The sequence below is a fragment of the Rhinoderma darwinii genome, chromosome 2, assembly GCF_050947455.1.
Source record: "Rhinoderma darwinii isolate aRhiDar2 chromosome 2, aRhiDar2.hap1, whole genome shotgun sequence".
NCBI lineage: Eukaryota > Metazoa > Chordata > Amphibia > Anura > Rhinodermatidae > Rhinoderma > Rhinoderma darwinii.
In genome coordinates, this window is record NC_134688.1 from 456,753,186 (window position 1) to 456,779,553 (window position 26,368).

The 26,368-nt window shown below is 42.5% G+C and overlaps 1 protein-coding gene across 1 annotated transcript in view; it reads left to right on the plus strand.

Moving 5' to 3' along the window:
- Positions 1–26,368, plus strand: part of SCAF4 (SR-related CTD associated factor 4) — a 176,884-nt gene that overhangs the window by 26,398 nt on the left and 124,118 nt on the right. Inside the window, exon 2 of the mRNA XM_075854538.1 lies at positions 17,002–17,085. Within this exon, the coding sequence (XP_075710653.1) occupies positions 17,002–17,085 (84 nt within the window). The remainder of the gene's footprint in view (positions 1–17,001; positions 17,086–26,368) is intronic.

Sequence of the window (26,368 nt, forward strand, 5' to 3'; positions counted from 1 at the left end):
GCTGACCTAATGATTGAGCCTGTTAATTTGGCTCTAAGGGCCCATTTTTAAGAATATCTTAATAAATTTATTTTAATCGTTCAAATCAGGCAGTCATATAAACATAAAAACAGTGTCATAATGATGCCGGCTGCGCGAAAATCACGCAGCCACGCACCATATGCTGATGCCACACGGACCTTTTGCAAAACGGACACATTCATGTGAATAAGGCCTCACTCCCATAGTATTGAATGGCAGTTACGGAAGCAGCGTAGCATGCAAGCTACGCTGTTTCCGTAACTACTGTTCTGTTCTATGGGAGTTACGGAAACGGCGTAGCTCAGCGAGTTACGCTGTTTCAGTAACTCCACATGTTATCAAGTGGCCGGGAGAGCACAGAAAGCTGGAACGGGGTTTAGGGGGCCCCGTTCTAGAGATAGATGCAGGTCCCATCTCTGGGACCATCACCTATATGACATATCCTGTGGATATGTCATAAATGTCCTTCTTAGAAAAACCCCTATAAATACCGCGGTCGCTATTGACCACGGCATTTAACTAGTTAAAGGGGTTTGCCATAAAACACATTTATCCCCTATCCACAGGATAGGGACTACATGTGAGATCGCTGGTTGTCTGACCTTAGGAACCCCCAGCGATGAGGAGAACTGGGGACCGAAAGTCACCCAAAGCTCTACATGAGAAGCCTGGACTTCTGGATTCTGTGTCCGGCTTATCTATTCCGCAGCTCCATAGGGATCAATGGAGAGCCACTCGCGCATGCGCAGAAGAATCCCATTGATCTCTATGAAGCTGCCGGACACAGAACGCGGAAGTCGCCGCTTCTTATGCCTCTCTTGGTAACTTTCGGTCCTGTTCTCCTTATCGATCACATGTATCCCCTATCCTGTGGATAGGGGATACATGTGTTTTATGGCACAAGCCCTTTAAACTGCCAGGAACAGCGAAATTGCTGTTCCTGGCCGTTAGAGCAGCGTCTCAGAAGCTGACACCTGCATTGTATGGAGCGGGCTCAGCATGTGAGCCTGCTCCATACATCACCCCCCCTCCAGCTCCATGATGTGGCGGCAAGTCATGGGTCGGGAAGGGGTTAAATAATGAAGCGGTCATGGGGCCCGGCGATGCCGGGTCCCTTGACTGCGGACTATAAGACGCAGGGACATTTTAGCAAGATTTATTCTTGCTAAAAACTGCGTCTTATAGTCCGAAAAATACGGTAGTTCTTTCCTTGTAAAAGTAGTAAAACCTAGAACAAACTATTTGGTATTGCCATAGTCTTATTGACCCGCAGAATAAAGTTGACATGTTTTTAATTCCATTGTGAATTCTGTAAAAACTGAGTGCAAAAATGGAGGAATCACTGTTTTTTTTTGTTTTTTTTTCTACCCCACAAATAATCCCCCCCCCCCTGCTTCCTAGTACATTAAATGGCGCTGCAAAAAACTACAAGTCATCGCCTAAAGATCAAGCCCTCATAGGACTGCATCGATGGAAATATAAAGTTATGGCTTTTGGAAGGTGGGGAGGAAAAATGGACATAAATAGTTTGACAGGAAGGGGTTAAAGAGGCTCTGTCACCAGATTATAAGTGCCCTATCTCCTACATAATCTGATCGGCGCTGTAATGTAGATAACAGTGGTTTTTATTTTGAAAAACGATCATTTTTGAGCAAGTTATGAGCAATTTTAGATTTCGTTTCTTAATGCCCAACTGGGTGTGTTTTTACTTTTGACCAAGTGGGTGTTGTAAAGAAGTGTATGAGGCTGACCAATCAGTGACCAATCAGTGACCAATCAGTGACATACACTTCTCATTGTTCCAGCCCAGCTTCTTTCACTGCACAATCTCACTGTGCTGTGGATCATGCTGGGCTGGAACAATGAGAAGTGTATGAGGCTGATTGGTCAGCCTCATACACTTCTTTACAACACTCACTTGGTCAAAAGTAAAAACACACCCAGTTGGGCATTAAGAAACTAAATCTAAAATTGCTCATAACTTGCTCAAAAATGACCGTTTTTCAAAATAAAAACCACTGTTATCTACATTACAGCGCCGATCAGATTATGTAGGAGATAGTCAAGTTATAATCTGGTGACGGAGCCTTTTTTTATGGGTCCTGTTTTGCAGGCAATATAGCCTGTGAAGTAGATTGAGCTGTTAGGCCCCATGCACACGACCATAAAAACGTAATTACTGGCCCATAGACTTCTATTGGCCACGGGTACCTTCCCGTCTGCGTACGGGAAGGTGCCCAGGTCGTTAAAAGATAGAATGTCCTGTTTGAGGCAGTAATTACGGCACGGGCAGGCCCATAGAAGTCTATAGTGCTCCCGTAATTACGGGTGGCTACGTGTGTGTTCCCATAATTACGGGAGCATTGCTAGGCGACGGCAGGGGATTTAAATTTTTGAATAAAGAGAAGTATAGAAAATGGTGTCCGAGCAATCATGTGACCCTTTTAAGGGGTTTGTACATGATTGCGATATTTCCAGCCCCCCTTTTTTTTCACGTAAATATGGGTGGAATACGGATGACAACGGACCCGTATTTACGGGCACTGGTCTGTAAATACGGGTTAAAAACGTGTGACAAAGAACCCGTATTTACGGGAGGGAAAAATTGGGCCTTACCTGGAATTTACCATAAATGTCATGCCTACAAATTACAAACTTTTGCCATCACATCCATTTTTATTTTTTTCCTCCCGCTTTCCAAAAGCCAGAACATTTTTTTTTCCGCCGATATAGCCATATGAGTTTTTTTATTTATTTGTTTGTTTGTTTTTTTAGCCACTATTTTGTTTTACTATATAATGTACTTGAAAACGGAAAGTGTGGTTACGGTGATACCAAATTTTATACAGTTTTTCTAATGATTTACTACTTTTACAAAATTTAGGGTATGTATGACTTTTTGGATCACTTTTTTTTTTCTTTTTTCTTTTTTGGAGGGAGAGTGTATTCTGGTGTTTGCTATAAAAATTAAAAAAAAATTCACCTCCAGGGTCAATAACATTATATCAAAATAGTTTGGCCTTTTACAGATGCGGCAATACCAATTATCTTTGTTAATTTTTTTACATTAACCCGTTAGTGACCGTCAATACACCTGTTCACAGTGGTCTTTTAATCGTCTCTTTTTCTGATTCGAAAGCCTTTTTACGGCGCTGCATCACAATAAAGCAGCGCTGCTGCTAGCCGTTAAAGCTGCTTTTCTCTCCGCTACCGGACGGACGGGATCAAAATCAACATCGATCCTGCCTATTTAACCTCTCAGGTGCAGCGGTCAATAGTAACTGCCACATCTGAGTGGTTTTAGAGGGAGGAGGCTCCCTCTCTCAACCCATCGGCAAACCCGGGAGGCGATCGCTGGTTGCCGCTCTTCCTGGATCCAACATAGTTCAGAAAGCCGGGCTCCTAGCATCAGTCATCCATGCTGCTGTGAGTCACCGCCTCCCCGTGGGAATACTGTCCTATAGTGTAATCGTGTTTTCAGTACAGGACAATATTCCCGTGGGCAGGCAGTGACTCACAGCAGCATAGATGACTGATGCTAGGAGCCCGACTTTCTGAACTATGTTGGATCCAGGAACAGCGGGCAACACGGGCTTTATCACACGCACCGAACACAGCCATGTGAATTAACCACCTCTCTTCCCTCATGAACTAACTCAGTGGTGCCCATTATATTCATTATAGTAAGTGATCCCATCGAGTACCTCGCTCACAGTTGTAATGGGCAACATTGGGTTAATGTGTGAGGTACATGAGTTAATTATTAATGTGAGTAACATGGATGTTCAAAATTGTTAACACCATGTTCCTCCCATTAGAAAATGGAAGGACTTTATATCGCAATACTACTCTAAGAATCGGTATCTAAATGCAATTTCTGGTATCGTGACAACCCTAGTCTTTGACATGCCGGATCAAGCTATCTATCACATCTCCGTTCATAACTTAGATGTGATCAATAACAACCAGGGCCCAAACAATGGCCTCCTGGTCTGCCATGTACAGAAGCCTATGAGGACCAGCCTTTGAGTGGTCCTCCTAGGCTTCCTGTCAGTGACTGTCACATCACACTGACATTTAGAATACATTACACTGTGTAGGAAGTGTAATTTACTATAACCGATCAGTGCATCAGGTATTCAAGTTCCCTAGTGGTACTAAAAAAAAAAAAAAAGTGTAAAGTTATAAAAAAAAATAATTGCTGTTTTCTTTGAATCCTGCCTTTAAAAAAAAAAAGATAAGTGATCAAAAAGTCGCATTAACGCCAAAATGGTTCCAATAAAAACTACATGTCGTCGCGCAAAAAAAGCCCTCATACGGCGAAAAAATAGTTATGGCTCTTCAAATATGGAGACACGAAAACAAATAATTTTAAAGTGTTTTTACTATGTAAACGTAGTAAAACATAAAAAAATCAATATAAATTTGGTATTGCTGCAATTGCAACCCACTGAATAAAGTTAGTGTTATTTATACCACACGGTAAACTGTGTACATTTAGGATGCAAAAAAGTGTGGTGAAATTGCAGGTTTTTTTTCTCCCCCCCCCCCCCCCCAAAGTTAATCAATAAATTCTATGCACCCCAAAATGCTGCTATTAAAAATTACAACTTGTCCCGTATAAAACAAGACCTTATACAGCTGTGTCGAAGCAGATCTAGCTCTTTGAAAGAGACCATCAGCGTCAAACACTTCTCCCCATTCACTTACACAGCACAAAGCGATATAGCTATGTGCAGCCACATAAACACACTAATGTTACTGCAGTGTCCTGACAATTATTATACATTACCTCCAGCCAGGACGTGATGTATATTCAGAATCCTGACACTTCGCTAACACAATCCCGACAGCACAGCAAGCGTAATCTCGCAAGATTACGCTGTCAACTGTCATTTCAAACGAGATTATGCTTGCTGTGCTGTAGTGTCGGGATTGTGTTAGCGAAGTGTCAGGATTCTGAATACACATCACGTCCTGGCTGGAGGTAATGTATATTCTTTGTCGGGACACTGCAGTAACATTAGTGTTTATGTGGCTGCACACAGCGATATAGCTATATCGCTTTGTGCTGTGTAAATGAATGGGGAGAAGTGTATGACGCTGATTGGTCAGCGTCATACACTTCTCTCCAACACCCACTTGGTCAAAAAGTAAAGCATGGCCAGTTGTCTATTAAGAAACTCATTAGCATAAAGCTGATATATAGGTCGTAACTCCGTCAAAAGTGATGCCTTTACTAATTAAAAAAACACTGCTGTAATCTACATTACAGCGCCGATCACATAATGTACAATATAGGGCACTTATAATGTGGTGACAGAGCCTCTTTAAGAGATACCACACAACCTTTATGAAAGTGGACTAACCGTCCCAGTATAATCTTTATGGCAGAATATAACCGAAAAGATGTTTGGTCTCAATAGCAAGCTGTATTGAAGACAACATCATGGTATACAAATAACCCCTTAATGACCAGCCTATTTTAAACCTTAAAGGGAATGTGTTGCCAGCAAAACATGTGTTGTTTTTTTTTTTTTTTTTTTTTTTTAGTTAAACATTGTTCTAATTTTTTTTTTTTTTTCACGAGTCAGGAAATATTATAAATGGGATTCAATTGGATTCTAATTTATAATATTTCCCATTGCTGGTCACTAGATGGAGCCATTCCCAAAATTGCAGCATTGCATGTGGTAAAGCAACCACATTGCTTTATGCTGCAAAATTGGGTAAAAAGCCCTGGCTCTAGTGAGCTCTCAGCATCCCCCCCCCCCTCCTTTATCCTGGCTAGTGCCGGGAGAAACGAGGGGTTTGAACGGTCTAACCTCCTACACTGTGTCGCCATTTTTTGAGCTAACACACAGTGTAGAAGGTTTACATACAGTAGTAAACACACACTGAAACACAAACATACATAGAAATCCCTTACCTGCTCCAGTCGCCGCCGCTCCCTCCGGTCCATCCGCTCCGTCTGCTGCCGCTGCTCCATGTGCACAAGTCCGGAAGCCGCGACCGGAAGTAGTAATCTTACTGTCCGGCCGCGACTTCCGGTCCACAGGAAAATGGCGCCGGACGGCGCGCATTTCAAATTGAACTGTGTGGGAGCGGCGCATGCGCCGTTCCCACACAGCGGCGTACATGTTAGTGGATGGAACGGGCCCCGTTCGCAGTCCCTATGGGATTGGAGCTGCCGTATTCCATGTCTGTATGTGTCGTTAATCGACACATACAGAAATGGGAAAAAAAATGGCAGCCCCCATAGGGAAGAAAAAGTGTAAAAATAAGAAAAAGTAACACACAAATAAATCCAAACGTTTTTAATAAAGCACTAACATCTTTAACATATTACAAAAAAATTTGTGGTGACACTGTTCCTTTAATGACCAAGCCATTTTTTACTTTTTTCCATCGTCGCATTCCAAGAGCTATAACCTTTTTATTTTTGCGTCGACATAGCTGTATAAGGTCTTGTTTTTTTGCGGGACAAGTTGTATTTTTTAATAGCACCATTTTGGGAGACATTATTTATTGATTAACTTTTATTTGGGGGAAATAGAAAAAAACCTGAAATTTCGCCACTCTTTTTCACGTCTTAAATCTACGCCGTTTACCGTGTGATATAAATAACACTAACTTTATTCAGCGGTTTGTTACGATTGCAACGATACCAAATTTGTATAGTTTTTGTATGTTTTACTTCTTTTACACAGTAAAAACGCATTTTTTTCAAAATTATTTGTTTTTGTGTCTCCATATATGAAGAGCCGTAACGTTTTTATTTTTTCGCTGATGCGGTTGTATGAGGGCTTTTTTTTTGCAGGAGGACTTGTAGTTTTTATTGGTACCATTTTGGAGTAGATGCGACTTTTTGATCACTTTTTATCACATTTTTTTTAAAGTCAGGATTCACAGAAAACAGCAATTTTTCCATAGTTTTGTATTCAATTTTTTACGGCGTTCACCGTGCGGGTTAAATAATGTAATCGATTTATAGACTGGTTCGTTACGGACGCGGCGATACCAAATATGTGTAACTTTTTAACTTTATTTTGTTTTTTTAATAGTAAAGCATTTTGTAAGGGGAAAAGCTGGGTTTTTCATTTTTTTTTTTCAATTTTTTTTTTTTAAAATGTAACTTTATTAAACTTTTTTTTTTACTTTTTTACTAGTCCCACTAGGACTATAATATGCGATTCTGCGATCACATTTATAATACACTGCAATACTTCTGTATTGCAGTGTATTACTGCCTGTCCGTTTAAAACGGACAGCCATCTGCTAGGTCATGCCTCCGGCATGATTTAGCAGGCATTCGCTCCAGGCAGACCTGGGGGCCTTTATTAGGCCCCCGGCTGCCATTGGAGACACAGACACTCGGCGATCGTATCGCCGGGTGTCGGTGGGAGAGAGAGGGAGCTCCCTCCCTCTCTCCAAAACCACTCAGATGCGGTGCTCGCTATTGTGCACCGCATCTGAGGGGTTAAACGGGTGAGATCGATCGATCTCACCCGGCAGAGCAGGGATGCCCCCAGCCCTCAGCTGCCTCTGGCAGCTGAGAGCAGGGAGATTTGACAGCTCCCTTTTCTGTTTACTTATTCCGATGCCGCGACGTAAAAAGTCTATGGCATCGGAATGAGGCCCGTTAGTGACCGACATAAAAAGACTATGGGCCGGTCACTAACGGGTTAAAGACCGACATACAGTTTTTTTTTACAGAAGCCGTTCAGGATAGTTCTTCTGTTGGCAACAGCCTCGGGCTTCAGGTCATCAATCTGAGACCACTAGCAGCTGCCTCTGAACATATTTAATCCCTTAGATGCGGCGGTCAATAGCAACCACTGTATCTGATTTGTTTTAGAGGGAGGGGGCTTCCCCTCACCCCACCGGCACAGGATGCTGATGGGTTTAATGGCAGCCGGGGGCCTAACAAAGGCCCCCAGGTCTGCGTTTAGTGATTGCATGTTAGGCCATGCCAGAGGCCTGATAAATGCCTGCCAGTTTTACATAGACAGCCACAGTACACTGCAATACAGCAGTATTGCAGTGTATTATAAAAGTGATCAAAAGATTGCATAGTCAAGTCCTCTAGTGGGACAAAAAAAAAAAAAGTTGTTACATATTTGGTATCGCTGGGGGTCGTAACGACCCCAACTATAAAACGATTAGATTATTTAACCCGCATGGTGAATGGCGTAAAAATGAAATAAAAAAAACATGCCAGAATTACTGTTCATCCTGCTATCAAAAAAATGTAAGTCACATGTCTACAATATGGTACCGATAACCGGTCGACCCTCATACAGCTGTGTCAGTAGAGAAATAAATGTTCTGGTCCTTAAAATATTGCGACGCAAAAAAAATTTAGAAAATGTTTTTGCTGCGTAAAAGTTGCAATACCTAAAATTAAAAAAAACAACACTTAGGCCTCATGCACACGACCGTAAAAACTCCCGTTATTACGACCCGTAATAACGGGCTCATAGACTTCTATTGGCGACGGGTGCCTTCCCGTTTTCTCACGGGAAGGTGCCCGTGCCGTTGAAAAAGATAGAACATGTCCTATTTCAGGCCGTAATAACGGCACGGACAGTCCATAGAAGTCTATGGAGCTCTCGCAATGACGGGTGGCTACATGTGTGCACCCGTCATTACGGCAGCGTTGCTAAGCGACGTCAGTAAATAGTCACTGTCCAGGGAGCTGAAAGAGTTAACTGATCGGCAGTAACTCTTTCAGCACCCTGGACAGTGACTACCGATCAGAATAAACCTGTAAAAAATAAAAATAAGACGTTCATACTTACCGAGAACTTCCTGCTTCCTCCAGCCCGGTCCGGTCTCCCGCCCGTTGCCTTGGTGACTCGTCCCTCTCGACATCCGGCCCGACGTCCTGGATGACGTTTCAGACCATGTGACCGCTGCAGCCAATCACAGGTCAATCACAGGCTGCAGCGGTCACATGGACTGCCGCGTCATCCAGGGATGTCGGGCTGGATGTGAAGAGAGGGACGCGTCACCAAGACAACGGCCGGGTAAGTATGAATTTCTTTAACTTTTTATTACAGAAAGGGCTGTCCCATTTCTCTATCCTGCACTGATAGAGAGAAGGGGCTGCCGATTAGTGCAGTGCTATTTTGCTGCCAAAAACGTGCCAGTAAATACGGGTGGAATACGGGTGACACCGGACCCATATTTACGGGCACGGGTTCGTAAATACTGGTGCAAAACGGGTCGAATACGTGTGACACCGGACCCGTATTTACGCCAGTATTTACGGGTGGGAAAAAATATGGTCGTGTGCATGAGGCCTTAAAGTGTGTAAATTTAAGACCCCAAAGTGGCAACATTTCAGGGCTTTTTTCTATCCCCCTGTCCCCAAAAAAAGTTAATCAATAAATTGTATGTACCCCCAAAATGGTGCTATAAATGCCTGACCAGGCTATTTTAGGCCTAATGACCAAGCTATTTAAAGGGAATGTGTCGCTAGAAGAAAAAAAATAAAAATATATATATATATATAATTTTTTTTTAGTTGAACTGTTAGTATATAAATGACTAAAATATTTATAAAATTAGAACAATGTTTAGTCAGGAAATATTATAAATTAGATTCTAATTTATAACATTTCCATGTGCTGGTCACTAGAGGGAGCAATTCCCAAAATTGCAGCATTGGCATGTGGTAAAGCAACCTCATTGCTTTATGTTGCAAAATTTGAGAAGACACACTCGCTCTAGCGTCCTCAAACAATCCCCCCTCCTTTATCTTGGCTAGTGCCAGGACAAAGGAGGGGATTGAATGTTCAAACCTCCCACACTGTGTGCGGCCATTTTCTGAGCGAATACACCGTGTAGGAGGATTAGATACAGTGGTAATCACACAGTATAACACGAACATACACAAACATAACTTATCTGCTCCTGCCGCTGCCTCTGCTCCTAGTCCCTGCTTCTGAACATATGGACGGAAGCCGCGACCGGAAGTAGTAATCTTACTGTTCGGCCGCGGCTTCCGGTCCACATGAAAATGGCGCCGGATGTCACTCGGCCAAAGACCTTCCTTTTGGACTGTGTGGGAGCGGCGCATGTGCCGTTCCCACACAGATGGCGTACGCTATAGTGAATGGAACGGCTCCCGTTCGCATTCACTATGGGGATGCATGTGCCGTATTCCATCTCTGTATGTGTCGTTAATCGACAAATACGGAGAAGAAAAAAAAATGGCAGCCCCCACAGTGAAATAAAAGTTAGAAAGAAAGTAAAACACAAACACACAATTTATTTTAATAAAACACTAAAAGCAAACTTTTCTTTCAGTCCCACTTGGGGACTTCATTATGCAGTTTGATCACTTTTATAATACACTACAATACTTCTGTATTGCAGTGTGTTATTTCCTGTCAGTGTAAGGCGGGATATATACTGACTTCGATTCCCGCCCATTCGAGCATGCCTCCGGTAGCTGAGAGCAGGGAGATTTAACTGCTCCCGGCCGCTCAGATTTATTCAGATGCAGTGCCATAAAAAGGCACATGCGTCAGAATAAAACACGTTCGTGGCAAGATTTATTGTTGCTAAAAAATGCGTCTTATAGTCCGAAAAATACTTTATTATGGCCGTGTATTAGCTCTTTGACTGCATGTTTGCTGTTTCTGATGCATAGGCAATATGAATGTATCGCCTATTTCCCTTTACAATGGTTACTCTTTCTGCCCAATGGTTCAAGATTTTCTGTACCAGGTATGGGCTACTCCCATGTATCAGGTAGCCAGGGCACCTAGAATGTTGCTGCTGGCATATTGCTTTTTGTTTGCTTTATATTGAGTTTTATGAAATGTCTTCTAACAAAACTACAGTCTACAGTGATTTATCCATACCTGGTCCCTAATATATTTTCATTCTTTCCCATTTCACACAATTTAGCCACTGCTTTGTAATTGGATTTACTAAATACAACTTCTTTTCCCCTTAAGGCTATGTTCACACGGAGTTTTTTGACACGGAAACCGCGTCGCAAAACTCGGCAAAAACGGCCCGAAAACGCCTCGCGGGAAAAAGAAGCGACATGCCCTATCTTCGGGCGTATACGCCTCTGACCTCCCATTGACTTCAATGGGAGGCAGAGAAAGCGTATTTCACAGTGTTTTATGCCCGCGGCGCTCAATGGCCGTGGGCGAAAATCGGCGTGCAGGGAGAGGAAAATCTGCCTCAAAGTTCCAAACGGAATTTTGAGGCAGATATTCCTCCTGCAAAATACTCTGTGTGAACATAGCCTAAAGGGAACCTGTCAGCAGTTTTGAATACTCAAGTGTGGAAGGTAGTATAGTATAGACAGGATGGCATGACCAAAGTGCCACGGAGGCTGCCTCTTCATGTTTGTTGGTTTGGGCTCTGCTGCCAGCCCATCCCCTCCTAGTGATGGCTCTAGCATCCAATATGGAGACCGGTAGAGTTTTCACTTAGAGCAGGGAGTCGCACTTGTTACCGCAGCCTTGGGGACATTAAAATGGAGACTTCTTTATTAATGCAACTTGCATAACAGACAGCAAGCATCCTGTCGCTGCACTCCCCAACCTGTTTATCGCATGATCAGCGGTTTTGAGTATCCAGGTCCCCTGTTAAGGAAATAATTTCAATGGTTAAAAGTGATGCAAAAACGGGGAATAAACATTAATAAGTGAAAGAGCCGATTTTATAACGGCGTAAACCTCATAAATGACGCTATAAATTTATTACGGTCGTGACTATACCGAATGTGCAGATTTTATGTATTGAGACTTCTTTTAACCCCTTCCCGCACCTTGACGTTAATGCACGTCAATGTGTGCAGTAACTTCGCGCACCTTGACGTTCAGTAACGTCAGTGCTTTGACAGTTAACCGCGGCGCTACACCGCAGCGGCTGTTAACTCTGCAGGGTGTCTGCCCTGCTCTCTCCGTTGCCGATCAGCGGCCTGTCGCCGCTGAAATCGGCAGTTAACCCCTTCGATGCGGTGGTCGATTGCGATCACCACATTGAAGAGGTTTACAGCGGATCGGCAGCCCCCCACATGTATTTGCGGGGGCTGGCGATCCTTCTCACGGCAACCAGAGGCCAGACAATGACCTCCGGGTTGCCATGTACGGAAGCCTCGGAGGATCAGCCTCCGGCCGGTCCTCCGATGCTTCCTTTCAGTGTGACTGTCACGTCACAATGACAGAACACATTACACTACGTGTGTAGTCTAATGTGTTCCAGCAGCGATCAGAGCTGCAAGTCTAAGGCTTTGTTCACACGGGGTATTTTGCCGAGTTTTTTGACGCGGAAACCGCGTCGCAAAACTCGGCAGAAACGGCCCGAGAACGCCTCCCATTGATTTCAATGGGAGGCGTCGGCGTCTTTTTCCCGCGAGCAGTAAAACTGCCTCGCGGGAAAAAGAAGCGGCATGCCCTATCTTCGGGCGCTTCCGCTTCCGACCTCCCATTGACTTCAATGGGAGGCAGGAGAAAGCGTATATCTCGCTGTTTTATGCCCGCGGCGCTCAATGGCCGCGGGCGAAAAACGGCGCGATAATTGCCGCGAAAATCGGCGTGCAGGGAGAGGAATATCTGCCTCAAAGTTCCAAACTGAATTTTGAGGCAGATATTCCTCCCCCAAAATACTCCGTGTGAACATAGCCTAAGTGTCCCCTAGTGGAACAATTAAAAAAAAGATAATTAAAATGTTTTTAAAAAGTGTAAAAATAAAAGATAGAAGTGACATAAACAAAGAATGCTTTTTTTCCTATAATAAGTCTTTTATTATAGGAAAAAAATTAACACGTTAAAAAAAGTACACATATTTGGTATCACCGCATTCGTAACGACCCCAACTATAAAACTAATATTTTTACCGCACGGTGAACACCACATAAAAAATAAACGAAAAACAGTGCCCGAATCACAATTTTTTGGTTACCAACCCTCCCAAAATATACAATAAAAAGTGATCAAAAAGTCGCATGTACGCCAAAATGGTACCATTACAAACTACAACCCGCCCGCAAAAAACAAGCCCTTACACCGCTTTTTTGCCTGAAAAATAAAAGTTATCGCTCTCAGAATATGGTGACACAAAAAAATAATTTATTTTATAAATAAGTGATTTTATTGCACAAACGCTGCAAAACATAAAAAAATTATATACATCTGGTATCGCCATAATCTTACCGACCCGCAGTATAAAATATGGTAATTTATAGCCCAGGGTGAACGCCATAAAAAAAAATAAAAAACATTGTCAGAATTGATGCTTTTTGGTCACCTTGCTTGCCAAAAAATGGAATAAAACGTGATCAAAAAATTTCTGGTACCCCGAAATGGTACCAATGAAAACTACAGATTGTCCCGCAAAGAATAAACCCTCACACAGCTCCGGTGGAGAAAAAATAAAACTGTTCTGGCTCTCAGAATATGGCGATGCAAAATGTGCAGAGTGTTCCAAAAGCGGATAAGATTGGGCGCCGTTTATCAGTGCGACACCGGCCACATATCTGCGGATTATTATTTATTTACTGCATTATTATACGCTCTTATTATACCCTGATGTACTCCGGAAAGATAACATATACCCCCAAATTATAAACTGAAATACCAGCAAAACCCCAAACAGAACAACTACCAAGCTACATCTGCGCCCCAAAAGCCAAATGCTGCTCCCTCCCTTCCTGCAGCGTGCCTAAACACCAGTTTACATCCATAGATATGGCATCGCCATACTCGGGAGAACCCGGTTAATATTTTGAGGTATTTGTCTTCAGTGGCACAAACTGGGCATAACATGTAGTGCACTAAAATGGCATATGCGTGTAAAACTGTAATTTTCACTCCGCACCATCCGCTGCTCATTAACCCCTTCGCGCACCACGACATAGCATGTCGTAGTGTGGGGGGTGATGTATGGAGCGTCTCACGTGAAAAATAAAGCATTTAAAACGGCAAAATCACTGTTTTGGTCACCTTGGCTCTACCTAAAAATGTAAAGTGCTCAAAAAGTTGTATGTACCAATAAAAACGACCGCTCGTCCCTCAATAAATAAGCCCTCACACTGCTCTATTGACTGAAAAATAAAAAAGTTGTGGCTCTTGGAGCGCGGGGAGGAAAAAACTAAAAAGGAAAAGAAAAAAATGGCTCAGTCCAGAAAGGGTTAATTACTTTCTAATGAAAAAACATTTATGACCACACGTGGGGTATTGCCGTACTCTAGAGAAATTGCTTTACAAATGTTTGGCAGCTTTTACCCCCTTTATCCTTTGCGAAATTGAAAAAAAGGCAACATTTTAGTGGTAGAAATGTCGATATTCATTTTCACGGCCTAATTCTAATAAATCCTGCAAAAGACTTGTGGGGTCTAAATGCCCACTATATCCCTAGATAGATTCTTTAAGTGGTGTAATTTCCACTTTTGGGGGGTTTCCACTGTTTTGGCCTCTCAGGGGCTTTGCAAATGCGACATGGCACCCAAAAACCATTTCAGCTAAATTTGAGCTCCAAAAGACAAATAGCGCTCCTTCCCTTCTAAGCCCTGCTGTGGGTCCAAACAGCAGTTTATTACCACATATAGCATATTTCCGTAATCGGGAGAAATTGTTTTACAAATGTTGGGGTGCTTTTTCTCCTGTATTCCTTGTAAAAATTAAAAATGGCTACCTTTTCAGAAAAAAAGTAGATTTTTACCTTTTACAGAATAATTACAATGAATTCAGCAAAACTGTGCGGTCAAAATGCTAACTTTACCCCTAGAAAAATTCCTTGAGGGGTGTAGTTTCCAAAAAGAGGTCACTTTCCGGGGGTTTCCACTATTTTGTTCTCTGCAGTGCATTTCAAACGCGACACGGCACTGAAAACTATTCCAGCAAAATCAGAATTTCAAAATCCAAATGGCGCTCCTTCCCTTCTGAGTCCTGCTGTGGGTCCAAACAGCAGTTTATTACCACATATGGGGTATTGCTACAATCGGGAGAAATTGCTTTACATATGTTGGGGTGTTTTTTCTCTTTTATTCCTTGAAACTAAAAATTTCTAAGTTTTTTCAGAAAAAAAGTAGATTTTCATCTTCACATGCTAATTCAAATAAATTTAGCAAAAAAACTGTGGGTACAAAATGCTAACTATACCCCTAGATAAATTCCTTGAGGGGTGTAGTTTCCAAAATGAGGTCACTTTTGGGGAGGTCTTTATTGTTTTGGCCCCACAAGACCTCTTCAAACCTGACATGGTACCTAAAATATATGCTAAAAAAAGAGGCCCCAAAATCCACTAGGTGCTCCTTTGCTTCTGAGGCCTGTATTTCAGTAAATTAGCGCACTACATGTGGGATATTTCTAAAAACTGCAGAATCTGGGCAATAAATAATAAGTTACATTTCTCGGGTAAAACCTTCTGTGGTATAGAATTTTTTTTTTATTACAAATGAATTTTGTAAAAAAAAAAATGAAATTTGTAAATTTCACCTCTACTTTGCTTTAATTCCTGTGAAACGCCTAAAGGGTTAAAACACTTTCTGAATTCTGTTTTGAATACTTTGAGGGGTGCAGTTTTCAAAATGGGGTGATTTATGGGGACTTTCTAATATATAAGGCCCTCAAAGCCACTTCAGAACTGAACTGGTCCTTGTAAAAATCGCCTTTTGAAATTTTCTTGAAAATATGAGAAATCGCTGCTAAAGTTCTAAGTCTTGTAACGTCCCAGAAAAATAAGTGTTCAAAAAACGATGCCAAACTAAAGTAGACATATGGGAAATGTTAACTAGTAACTATTTTGTGTGGTATTACTATCTGTTTTACAAGCAGATACATTTAAATTTAGAAAAATGCTAATTTTTGCAAATTTTCTCCAAATCTTGGTGGTTTTTACAAATAAATATTGAATTTATCGACCATTTTTTCCCTAACATAAAGTACAATATATCACGAGAAAACAATCTCAGAATCACTTGGATAGGCAAAAGCATTCCGGAGTTATTACCACATAAAGGGACACGTCAGATTTGAAAAATCGGCTTCGTCCTGATGGCCAAAACAGGCTCAGTCCTGAAGGGGTTAATGGTTATTGTATTGTTTTTTTTCTTTTATTTTTATTTAACATTTACTTTTTTTTTTAACTTTAATGTACTGGCATATAGCTATATACCAGTACATTAGCCTGTGCACTGATAGGCAGTTGTTCGGACATACCTGTGTACTAACAGGAAATATGGTCACAGCCTTGGGGTCCTTCAATGGACCCTGGGCTGTCTGCCTATATATGGTATGTCCCTCGATCGTGTCACAGGGATTCCATGTGACGCGATCCGAAGGTGTAGCCCCCCCTCATTTACCCCTTGAATGCAGCGGTCCGCTTTGATCGCAGCATTCAGTGGAATAGCGGCGCAAACTTGTCAGGAGCGGGGCAATGGCTGTGTTACAATGCCGCAGCCCTGCTCTAATAAGAATAGCTTAGTATCGAAATACATGAATTAATGGCATTGAATTGTTTGAGGGTGCATCACGCAGCCACGCATCATATGGTGATATTTGCGCGCGCAAAATGCACATGCTTGTGTGAATCCGGCCTAATAGTGAGGAATTCCCGATCAAGGTGTTTTTTGAATTGTAGCAGTGACCTGTATCATATACATACTTCATTGCCCCGTGATCTACAGTATGTCGGACCCACCATACAGGCCTTTCGATGTCTTTTCTGTTTTTACTGTTATAAGTTGCCTGAGGAAGACTCCAGACCGGCGTTCAAACGCGTACGCACTCATGTTATGTTAGTAAATACAGTTTTCTTTACAAACTACCTGGTTATTGGTATAACCTGACCAGGTGAGAGACTCCACTACCGTCTTCTACTACCAAATTCACCCTGATTAATTTGCACGATGTGGTGCCGTGTCCCCTTTTCTATGTGATAACTTGCCCTACTAAGCATTTTTCACTTTCTGCTAACTGTAATGTGTTTTTGTTTTTTTTTTGTTTCTAGCTCTTTTCCCTCATGGATATGAAGCCTCCAATTTCTCGAGCGAAAATGATTCTGATAACTAAATCTGCAATTAAAGCCATTAAGGTAAGGGTATATTACTTATCTGTCTTCTGGTTTTTTTCTTTAGTATTGTCTGTAGTTAGCTTATTACTAAAGGGGTAATGTAGCATCTTAGGTGGATCACTTTTCAAAGTTTTTTTTTTAATTTTTTTAATGCACTTGGTATCCCTTATCAGATTTCTCTTGTTGCGTGCAGTCTTTACGCGTTCATACTAATTTAAGTGATGTCACATGAGCCTGCCTTGTTTTAGACTTCTTACTATCTGTAAAACATTAAGGCTGGGTTCACACACCCTATTTACGGACGTAATTCGGGCGTTTTAGCCCCGAATTACGTCCGAAAATGCGGCTCAATAGCGTCGGCAAACATCTGCCCATTCATTTGAATGGGTCTTACGATGTTCTGTTCCGACGGTCATTTTTGTTACGCCCCGCTGTCAAAGAAGTACCTGTCACTTCTTCAGACTTAAATGGAGCCGGTTTCAATTGACTCCATGGAAAAACCGCTCCATTTACGTCCGTAATGGACGCAGCGAAAAGCGCCTCAACGTGGCATTACGGCTGAAATTACGGTGCTGTTTTACAGCCCCGTAATTTCAGCCGTAACGCACGCTGACGTGTGAACATACCCTAAAGAGTTTCACCTCATGGTGCAGAAATTCCAAAGATTAAGTAAATCGATACAGGTGTAAGAATTAAACTCACCTGAGATTTGTGCGACATCCAGGCACAACTCTTATTAAGCTCAAATAAGTGATGAGGTGGCTGCTGCTTCCTAGCAGATTGAACAACAAGGCTCCACTGTGTTTTGCATTCAAGAAGGAAAAAGGGGGAAGCTAAATAGCGCTATTTTATCAAAATGAGGCAGTCAAACTCGTTAGTAGTAATCCAGCCTTCAAAGGGTAACTAAACCTTCAAAACTTCTGACATGTAAGAAGTTTGTTGATCAGTGGGGGTCCGAGCACACTGAGCCCCACCGATCGCTAGAACACAGCAGCAGAAGCGCTCGGGTGAGCACTGAGTTGCTCTTTCTGATTGGCTTTTTTCTGAAAGCTGTTGTAGCGGTGTATGCGCTCAGACTTTCTATTAAGAGAAACACTTCCATCCCAAGGCCACTTCATTCTAGCGATCGGTGGGGGTCTTAGTGCTCTGACCCCCACCAATCAAAACTTTTGGCATGTCACTGACGCGTGAAGTTTTGCTACCCTTTAATAATTTGACATGTTTATACACCGGACCAGCCATTTCATTAGATCATATACCTACACTACCGTTCAAAAGTTTAGGGTCACTTAGAAATTTCCTTATTTTTTAAAGAATAGCAGTTGTTTTTTTTCAATGAAGATAACATTAAATTAATCAGAAATACACTCTATACATTGTTAATGTGCTAAATGACTATTCTAGCTGCAAACGTCTGGTTTTTAATGCAATATCTACATTGGTGTATAGAGGCCCATTTCCAGCAACCATCACTCCAGTGTTCTAATGGTACATTGTGTTTGCTAACTGTGTTAGAAGGCTAATGGATGATTAGAAAACACTTGAAAACCCTTGTGCAATTATGTTAGCACCGCTGTAAACAGTTTTGCGGTTTAGAGGAGCTATAAAACTGACCTTCCTTTGAGCTAGTTGAGAATCTGGAGCATTACATTTGTGGCTTCGATTAAACTCTCAAAATGGCTAGAAAAAGTGTTTCATGTGAAACTCGACAGTCTATTCTTGTTCTTAGAAATGAAGGATATTCCATGCGAGAAATTGCCAAGAAACCTGAAGATTTCCTACAACGGTGTGTACTACTCCCTTCAGAGGACAGCACACACAGGCTCTAACCAGAGTAGAAAGAGAAGTGGGAGGCCCCGCTGCACAACTGAGCAACAAGACAAGTACATTAAAGTCCCTAGTTTGAGAAATAGACGCCTCACAGGTCCTCAACTGGCAGCTTCATTAAATAGTACCCGCAAAACGCCAGTGTCAACGTCTACAGTGAAGAGGCGACTCTGGGATGCTGGCCTTCAGGGCAGAGTGGCAAAGAAAAAGCCATATCTGAGACTGGCTAATAAAAGGAAAAGATTAATATGGGCAAAAGCACACAGACATTGGACAGAGGAAGTTTGGAAAAAAGTGTTATGGACAGACGAATCTAAGTTTGAGGTGTTTGGATCACACAGAAGAACATTTGTGAGACGCAGAACAACTGAAAAGATGCTGGAAGAGTGCCTGACGCCATCTGTCAAGCATGGTGGAGGTAATGCGATGGTCTGGGGTAAAGTGGGAGATTTGTACAAGGTAAAAGGGATTTTGAATAAGGAAGGCTATCACTCGATTTTGCAACGCCATGCCATACCCTGTGGAAAGCGCTTGATTGGAGCCAATTTCATCCTACAACAGGACAATGACCCAAAGCACACCTCCAAATTATGCAAGATCTATTTAGGGAAGAAGCAGGCAGCTGGTATTCTATCTGTAATGGAGTGGCCAGCGCAGTCACCAGATCTCAACCCCATAGAGCTGTTGTGGGAGCAGCTTGACCGTATGGTACGCAAGAAGTGCCCATCAAGCCAATCCAACTTGTGGGAGGGGCTTCTGGAAGCATGGGGTGAAATTTCTCCCGATTACCTCAGCAAATTAACAGCTAGAATGCCAAAGGTCTGCAACGCTGGAATTGCGGCAAATGGAGCATTCTTTGACGAAAGCAAAGTTTGAAGGAGAAAATTCAAATAAAAATCATTATTTCTAACCTTGTCAATGTCTTGACTATATTTTCTAGTCATTTTGCAACTCATTTGATAAATAGAAGTGTGAGCTTTCATGGAAAACACAAAATTGTCTGGGTGACCCCAAACTTTTGAACGGTAGTGTATATGGTCTGAATATGCCAGTCCGGCGTCAAACGCGTAACCTTATTAATGGCTGGATTACTATTATTGAGTTTGACTACCTTATTTTGATGAAGTAGCGCTATTTAGCTTCCCCTTTTTTCCTTTATTGTTTAGACTTCATCTTCTATGTACACTGAAGGAGCATGAATGTTTTCTGCTGCCATAGTAAGGCCTCATGCACACGACCGTGTTTTTGCGGCCGCAATTCCCCCGAAAATCCACGGGAGAATTGCGGCCCCATTCTTTTCTATGGGGCCGTGCACACGACCGTAGTTTTTGCGTTCCGTGCATGTCTTATTACGGCCCGGTTCTGCGGTCCGGGCTCATTGAAAACAATGGCCGCGGCCATGTGCATGTGCGGGCGGCCTGCGGCTGACAGTCCGCAGCCGGCCGACCCGAAAATCACGGCCGTGCACACGGCTACGGTCGTGTGCATGAGGCTTTAGATGTTATCGCGTATTAATTGCTAGTGCCATTACTTTCCAATTAAAATTCTAATGAAGAATTTAACTATTTAGACCCTGACCTTTTAGATTATCTCTTTGAAAGGGTTATCCCGTGAAGGACGTCTATCATCTAATAAGTGTCTCATTTAGGGGGCCATATTGCTCCCACCAAACTTTAGAATCGGGGTCCTGAGCCCCCCGTTCCTCTTCACTACATGACTGCAGGTACTAGGTGTCTGGATGGGGCGGTGGTCATGCTTACAGTGCAGCTTTGGTTGTTTCTGTCGGCTTCCTAGACATCAAATTGTAATGCTAGTCTAACCATGAAATTAAAACCATGACCGCTCTGGGGGGGCTGTCGTGGTCTTAATTTCATTGTTAGGCTAGCATTACAATTGAAATGTAATCATCTAGTGGCTAGCTGAGCAGTCTGCAGCTGCTGGCCGATGCACTTTGCATTCGGTCACTAAGTATTCATTCACATATTGTAGCAACGTACTCTGACCCAATACGCCTTGCTAGCCAACATTGGCTAAATTTTACTTTTATGTTGTGTCTCTTTTGGATGTATTCATAAAAGTAATATTTTATTTCTTTTATTTGAGTAGTTGGAAATCAGGGTTTCATTGTAACTTTGGTAATTTTACATGCTACTAATATGCCTCTCTATAAATCCCTTGTAAGGCCACATCTAGAATTTGGAATTCAGTTTTGGGCTGCACATTGTAAAGAGGACATAGAACTGGAGAGGGTTCAAAGGCGGGCAACTAGATTATTAAATGGGATCTGAGGTGTCGCTTACAATGAAAAGCTGACAAAATTGGGCTTGTTCTACTTGGAAAAAAAAACGTCTTAGAGGGGATCTTATTAATACATAGAAGTTTGTGTGGTCAACACAGAGAACTAGCACACAATATTTTCCTTCCAAGGACTCTACAATGGACTAGGGGACACCCATTGTGTGTGAAAGAAAGACGTTTCAGAGATAAATATAGAAAAGGGTTCTTTACCGTTAGTGGTCAAGTTATGGAATGCCCTTCCCCAAGAGGTAGTGAGGGCAGATACTATGTCAGCATTTAAAAAAAAAAAAAAAAAAGGCTAGGTGCCTATTTACAAATGGCATTGAGGGTTCTAATTAATCAAGCAATGAATGACTGTTAACCCCTATCCGCACGAGGACGTAACTGTCCGTCGTTGCGGGAGGTTACTTCCCGCACGAGGACGTACAGTTACTGAGTTTTTCCCGGTGCACACTGTCGGCGACAGTGTGAACCGGGAGGTCAGCTGTCGCCGACAGCTGACACTCCCCTCTTGCCGGCCAGCGGTCCTTTGCCGCTGATTTTGGCGAATTAACCCCTTAAATTCGGCGATCAGTTGCAATCGCCGAATTTTAGGGGTTTCTAGCATATCGGCAGGCCCTGGTCCGAAATCGCGGGGTCTGCCGATAGTATGCAAACGGAAGCCAAACAATGGTCTGCAATGGACGGAAGCCCATCAGGACCAACCTTCGGCTGGTCCTGATAGGCTTCCTGTCAGTGACAGGAATTCACTGTGTCGTTCCCGATGCACACGGTCGGCGACCAGGTGTGCATCGGGAACTTGGAGATCAGCTGACACACCAGTGTTGCCGATCAGCGGCTCATCGCCGCTGATTTCGGCAATTAACCCGTTACATGCGGGGCTCGATTGCGATCTCCGCATGTAGCGGGTTTGTAGCGCATCAGCAGCCCCCATGCAATCGTGGGGGCTTCTGATGCTTGTGATGGCACTCGGGGGCCAGACAACGGCCCCGGGTCTGCCATGTATGTCAGCCTATGAGGATCAGCCTCTGCTGATCCTCGTAGACCAACTTTCAGAGTGACTGTGACGTCACACTGACAGTTGGAATATGTTACACTACCTAGGTAGTGTAATGTATTCTAGCAGCGATCAGAGCTGCAGGTCAAAAATATAAAGTGTAAAAAGTTAATAAAAATGTTTTATAAAAGTGTAAAAAATAAAAGGTTTTGTTTTCCAATAATAAGTCATTTATTATAGGGAAAAAATGAAAACGTTAAAAAAAAAAAGTACATATTTTGGTATCACCGCGTTCGTAACGACCCAAACTATGAAACTACAATGTTCATTTTTCCGCACGGTGAACGCCGCAAACAAAATAAACGGGAAACTGTTAGCATCGCTATTTTTTGTTCACCACCCTCCCAAGATATAGAATAAAAAGTGATCAAAAAGTCGCGTTTACCCCAAAATGGTACCAATAAAAACGACAACCCGTCCCGCAAAAAACAAGACCTCCCACAGCTTTTTTGACGAAAAAAGTTACGGCTCAGTATAGCGTGTCTCAGAAAATAAATTATAGAAACGTAATTTTATTGTGCAAACGCTGCAAAACTTTAAAAAAAACTATACACATATGGTATCAGCGTAATCGTACCGACCGGCAGAATAAATTAAAACGGAATTTATTGCGCACGGTGAACGCTGTAATAATTATATAAAGCATTTAAAGCGCTAAAATCGCTGTTTTTTGGTCACCTTAGCTCTAAAAGAGATCCTGAGTGGCCAAAATGCTCACTATACAACTAGAAAAATTCCTTGAGAGGTGTAGATTCCAAAATAGGGTCACTTTTGGGGGGTTTCCACTGTTTTGGTCCCTCCGGGGCGTTGCAAACCCGACATGGCACTGAAAACCAATTCAGCAAAATCTGCACTCCAAAATCCAAAAGGAGCTCCTTCCCTCCTGAGCCCTGCTGTGGGTCCAAACATCTGTTTACGACCACATATGGGGTATTGCCGTAATCGGGAGAAATTGCTTTACAAATGTTGGGCGGCTTTTTCTCCTTTATTCCTTGTAAAAATCTATGTTTCCACAGAAAAATAGGTTATTTTCATCTTCACAGACTAATTCCACTAAATTCTGCAAAAAAACTGTGGGGTCAAAATGCTAACTATACCCCTAGAAAAATGCCTTGAGGGGTGTAGTTTCCAAAATGGGGTCACTTTTTGGGGGTTTCGACTGTTTAGGTACCACAAGACCTCCTCAAACCTGACATGGTGCCTAAAATATATTCCTAAATAAAGGAGGCCCCAAAATCCACTAGGTGCTCCTTTGCTTCTGCGGCCTGTGCTTCAGTCCATTAGGACACTAGGGCCACATGTTGGATATTTCTAAAATCTGCAGAATCTGGGCAATAAATATTGAGTTGCGTTTCCCTGGTAAAACCTTCTGTGTTACAGATTTTTTTTTTTTTTTTTTATTACAAATTAATTTCGGCAAAAAAAATGAAATTTGTAAATTTCACCACTACGTTGCCTTAATTCCTGTGAAATGCCTAAAGGGTTAAAATACTTTCTGAATGGTTTTGAATACCTTGAGGGGTGCAGTTTTCAAAATGGGGTGATTTATGGGGACTTTCTATTATATAAGGCCCTTCAAGCCGCTTCAGAACTGAACTGGTCCGTGAAAAAATGGCCTATTGAAATTTTATTGAAAATATGAGAAGTTGCTGCTAAAGTTCTAAGTCTTGTAACGTCCTACAAAAATAAAAGTTCGTGAAAAAGTGATGCAAACATAAAGTAGACATATGGGGGATGTTAACTAGTAACTATTTTGTGTGGTATTACTATCTGTTTTACAAGCAAATACATTTAAATTTAGAAAAATGCTAATTTTTGCTAAAATTTGAAGTCTTTCACAAATAAAATATTGAATTTATCGACAAAATTTTTTCACTAACATAAAGTACAATATGTCACGAGAAAACAGTCTCAGAATCGCTTGGATAGGCAAAAGCATTCCGGAGTTATTGCCACATAAAGTGACACATGTCAGATTTGAAAAAATCATCTGTGTCCACAAGGCCAAAATAGGCTGTGTCCTAAAGGGGTTAATTTATTGAGAGGTTGAACCTGATGGACCGAAGTTGTGTTGTTTTTATTTTGGTTTTTTCCCAACCTATAACGAGGAGTTCTCAAAACAGACCCCCAATTGCAGCCTAAGCTTAGTGTAGCTAAACGTTCGACAAACTTCTGACATGTCATAGTGACATGTCAGAAGTTTGGATTGGTGGGCGTCCGAGCACCGAGATCCCCACCAATCGCTAGAACGAAGCAGCTGAAGCACTTGTGTGAGCGCTCAACTGCTTAGTTTCTGTTCGGCTTTTTCCGGAAAGCCGATGTATTGGAGTACGTGTTTATAGACTTTGTATTGAGTCCGTACACAGATACATTTATTTCCTGAAAAGTTCGAACAGACACGAAGCGGCTGAGTTCTCACACGAGCACTTCAGCTGCTTCATTCTAGCGATTGGTGGGGGTCTCCGTGCTCAGACCCCCACCAATCCAAACTTCTGACATGTCAGAAGTTTGTCGAACGTTTAGCTACACTTTAAGGCCTCATGCACACGACCGTATTTTTTCCCACCCGTAAATACTGGCGTAAATACGGGTCCGGTGTCACACGTATTCGACCCGTTTTGCACCAGTATTTACGAACCCGTGCCCGTAAATATGGGTCCGGTGTCACCCGTATTCCACCCGTATTTACGGGCACGTTTTTGGCGGCAAAATAGCACTGCACTAATCGGCAGCCCCTTCTCTCTATCAGTGCAGGATAGAGAGAAGGGACAGCCCTTTCTGTAATAAAAGTTAAAGAAATTCATACTTACCCGGCCGTTGTCTTGGTGACGCGTCCCTCTCTTCACATTCAGCCCGACATCCCTGGATGACGTGGCAGTCCATGTGACCGCTGCAGCCTGTGATTGGCTGCAGCGGTCACATGGCCTGAAACGTCATCCAGGACGTCGGGCCGGATGTCGAGAGGGACGCGTCACCAAGGCAACGGGCGGGAGACCGGACTGGAGGAAGCAGGAAGTTCTCGGTAAGTATGAACGTCTTTTATTGTTATTTTTTACAGGTTTATACTGATCGGTAGTCACTGTCCAGGGTACTGAAAGAGTTACTGCCGATCAGTTAACTCTTTCAGCTCCCTGGACAGTGACTATTTTCTGACTTCGCTTAGCAACGCTGCCGTAATGACGGGTGCACACATGTAGCCACCCGTCATTACAAGAGCTCCATAGACTTCTATGGACTGTCCGTGCCGTTATTACGGCCTGAAATAGGACATGTTCTATTTTTTTCAACGGCACGGGCACCTTCCCGTGAGAAAACGGGAAGGCACCCGTCGCCAATAGAAGTCTATGAGCCCGTTATTACGGGTCGTAATTACGACCTGTAATAACGGGAGTTTTTACGGTCGTGTGCATGAGGCCTAAGTGGCAAAACATGTTTTACATGTTTTACATGTGTCTTTTTTTACGTTTATCCTCCTTTTGCCATTTAACCTCTACTGGCATTTGGCCATGCTATTAGGTCTTAATTCTAAGGCCCCGTTCAGTTTTTTGACGTGGAAACCGCCTCGGAAAACGCGCCGAAAATGCCTCCGATGGATTTCAATGGGAGGCAGAGGCGGTTTGTTCAAAGAAGAGAAATGCCCTATCTTCGGGAGTTTACATCTGACATCCAATTAACATCAATGGGAGGCAGAGAAAGCGTATTTTCCGGCGTTTTTGCCCGTAGCGCTCAATAGCCGCGGGCGAATTTTCTGCCTGCAAGAAACTGTGTACAGGGCCTAACAGACTTGCCACAATCGGAAATAGTACGTCCTAATAATCATGTAGTCTACATGGAGGTTTTTGTTTTTGTTTTTTTACACAATTCCTGACATTTAATCCTAGTATTTATTCCCTCCTTTAGGTCAGTTAGGATCATTACTGTATTTCAAGAATGTTAAATGTCAATACTGGAGACAATTATTTTTTTCTACTTTTTGTTTTTTCATCACATTCCCAGTGGCTCAGAAGTTTACATACGCCATACACTGGTTTTAAATATCTTGGAAATTTCCTGAAAAAAGTTTCATGGCTTTAGAATCGGGGTCAGGAACCTGTGGTATTCCAGCTGTTGTGAAACTACAAT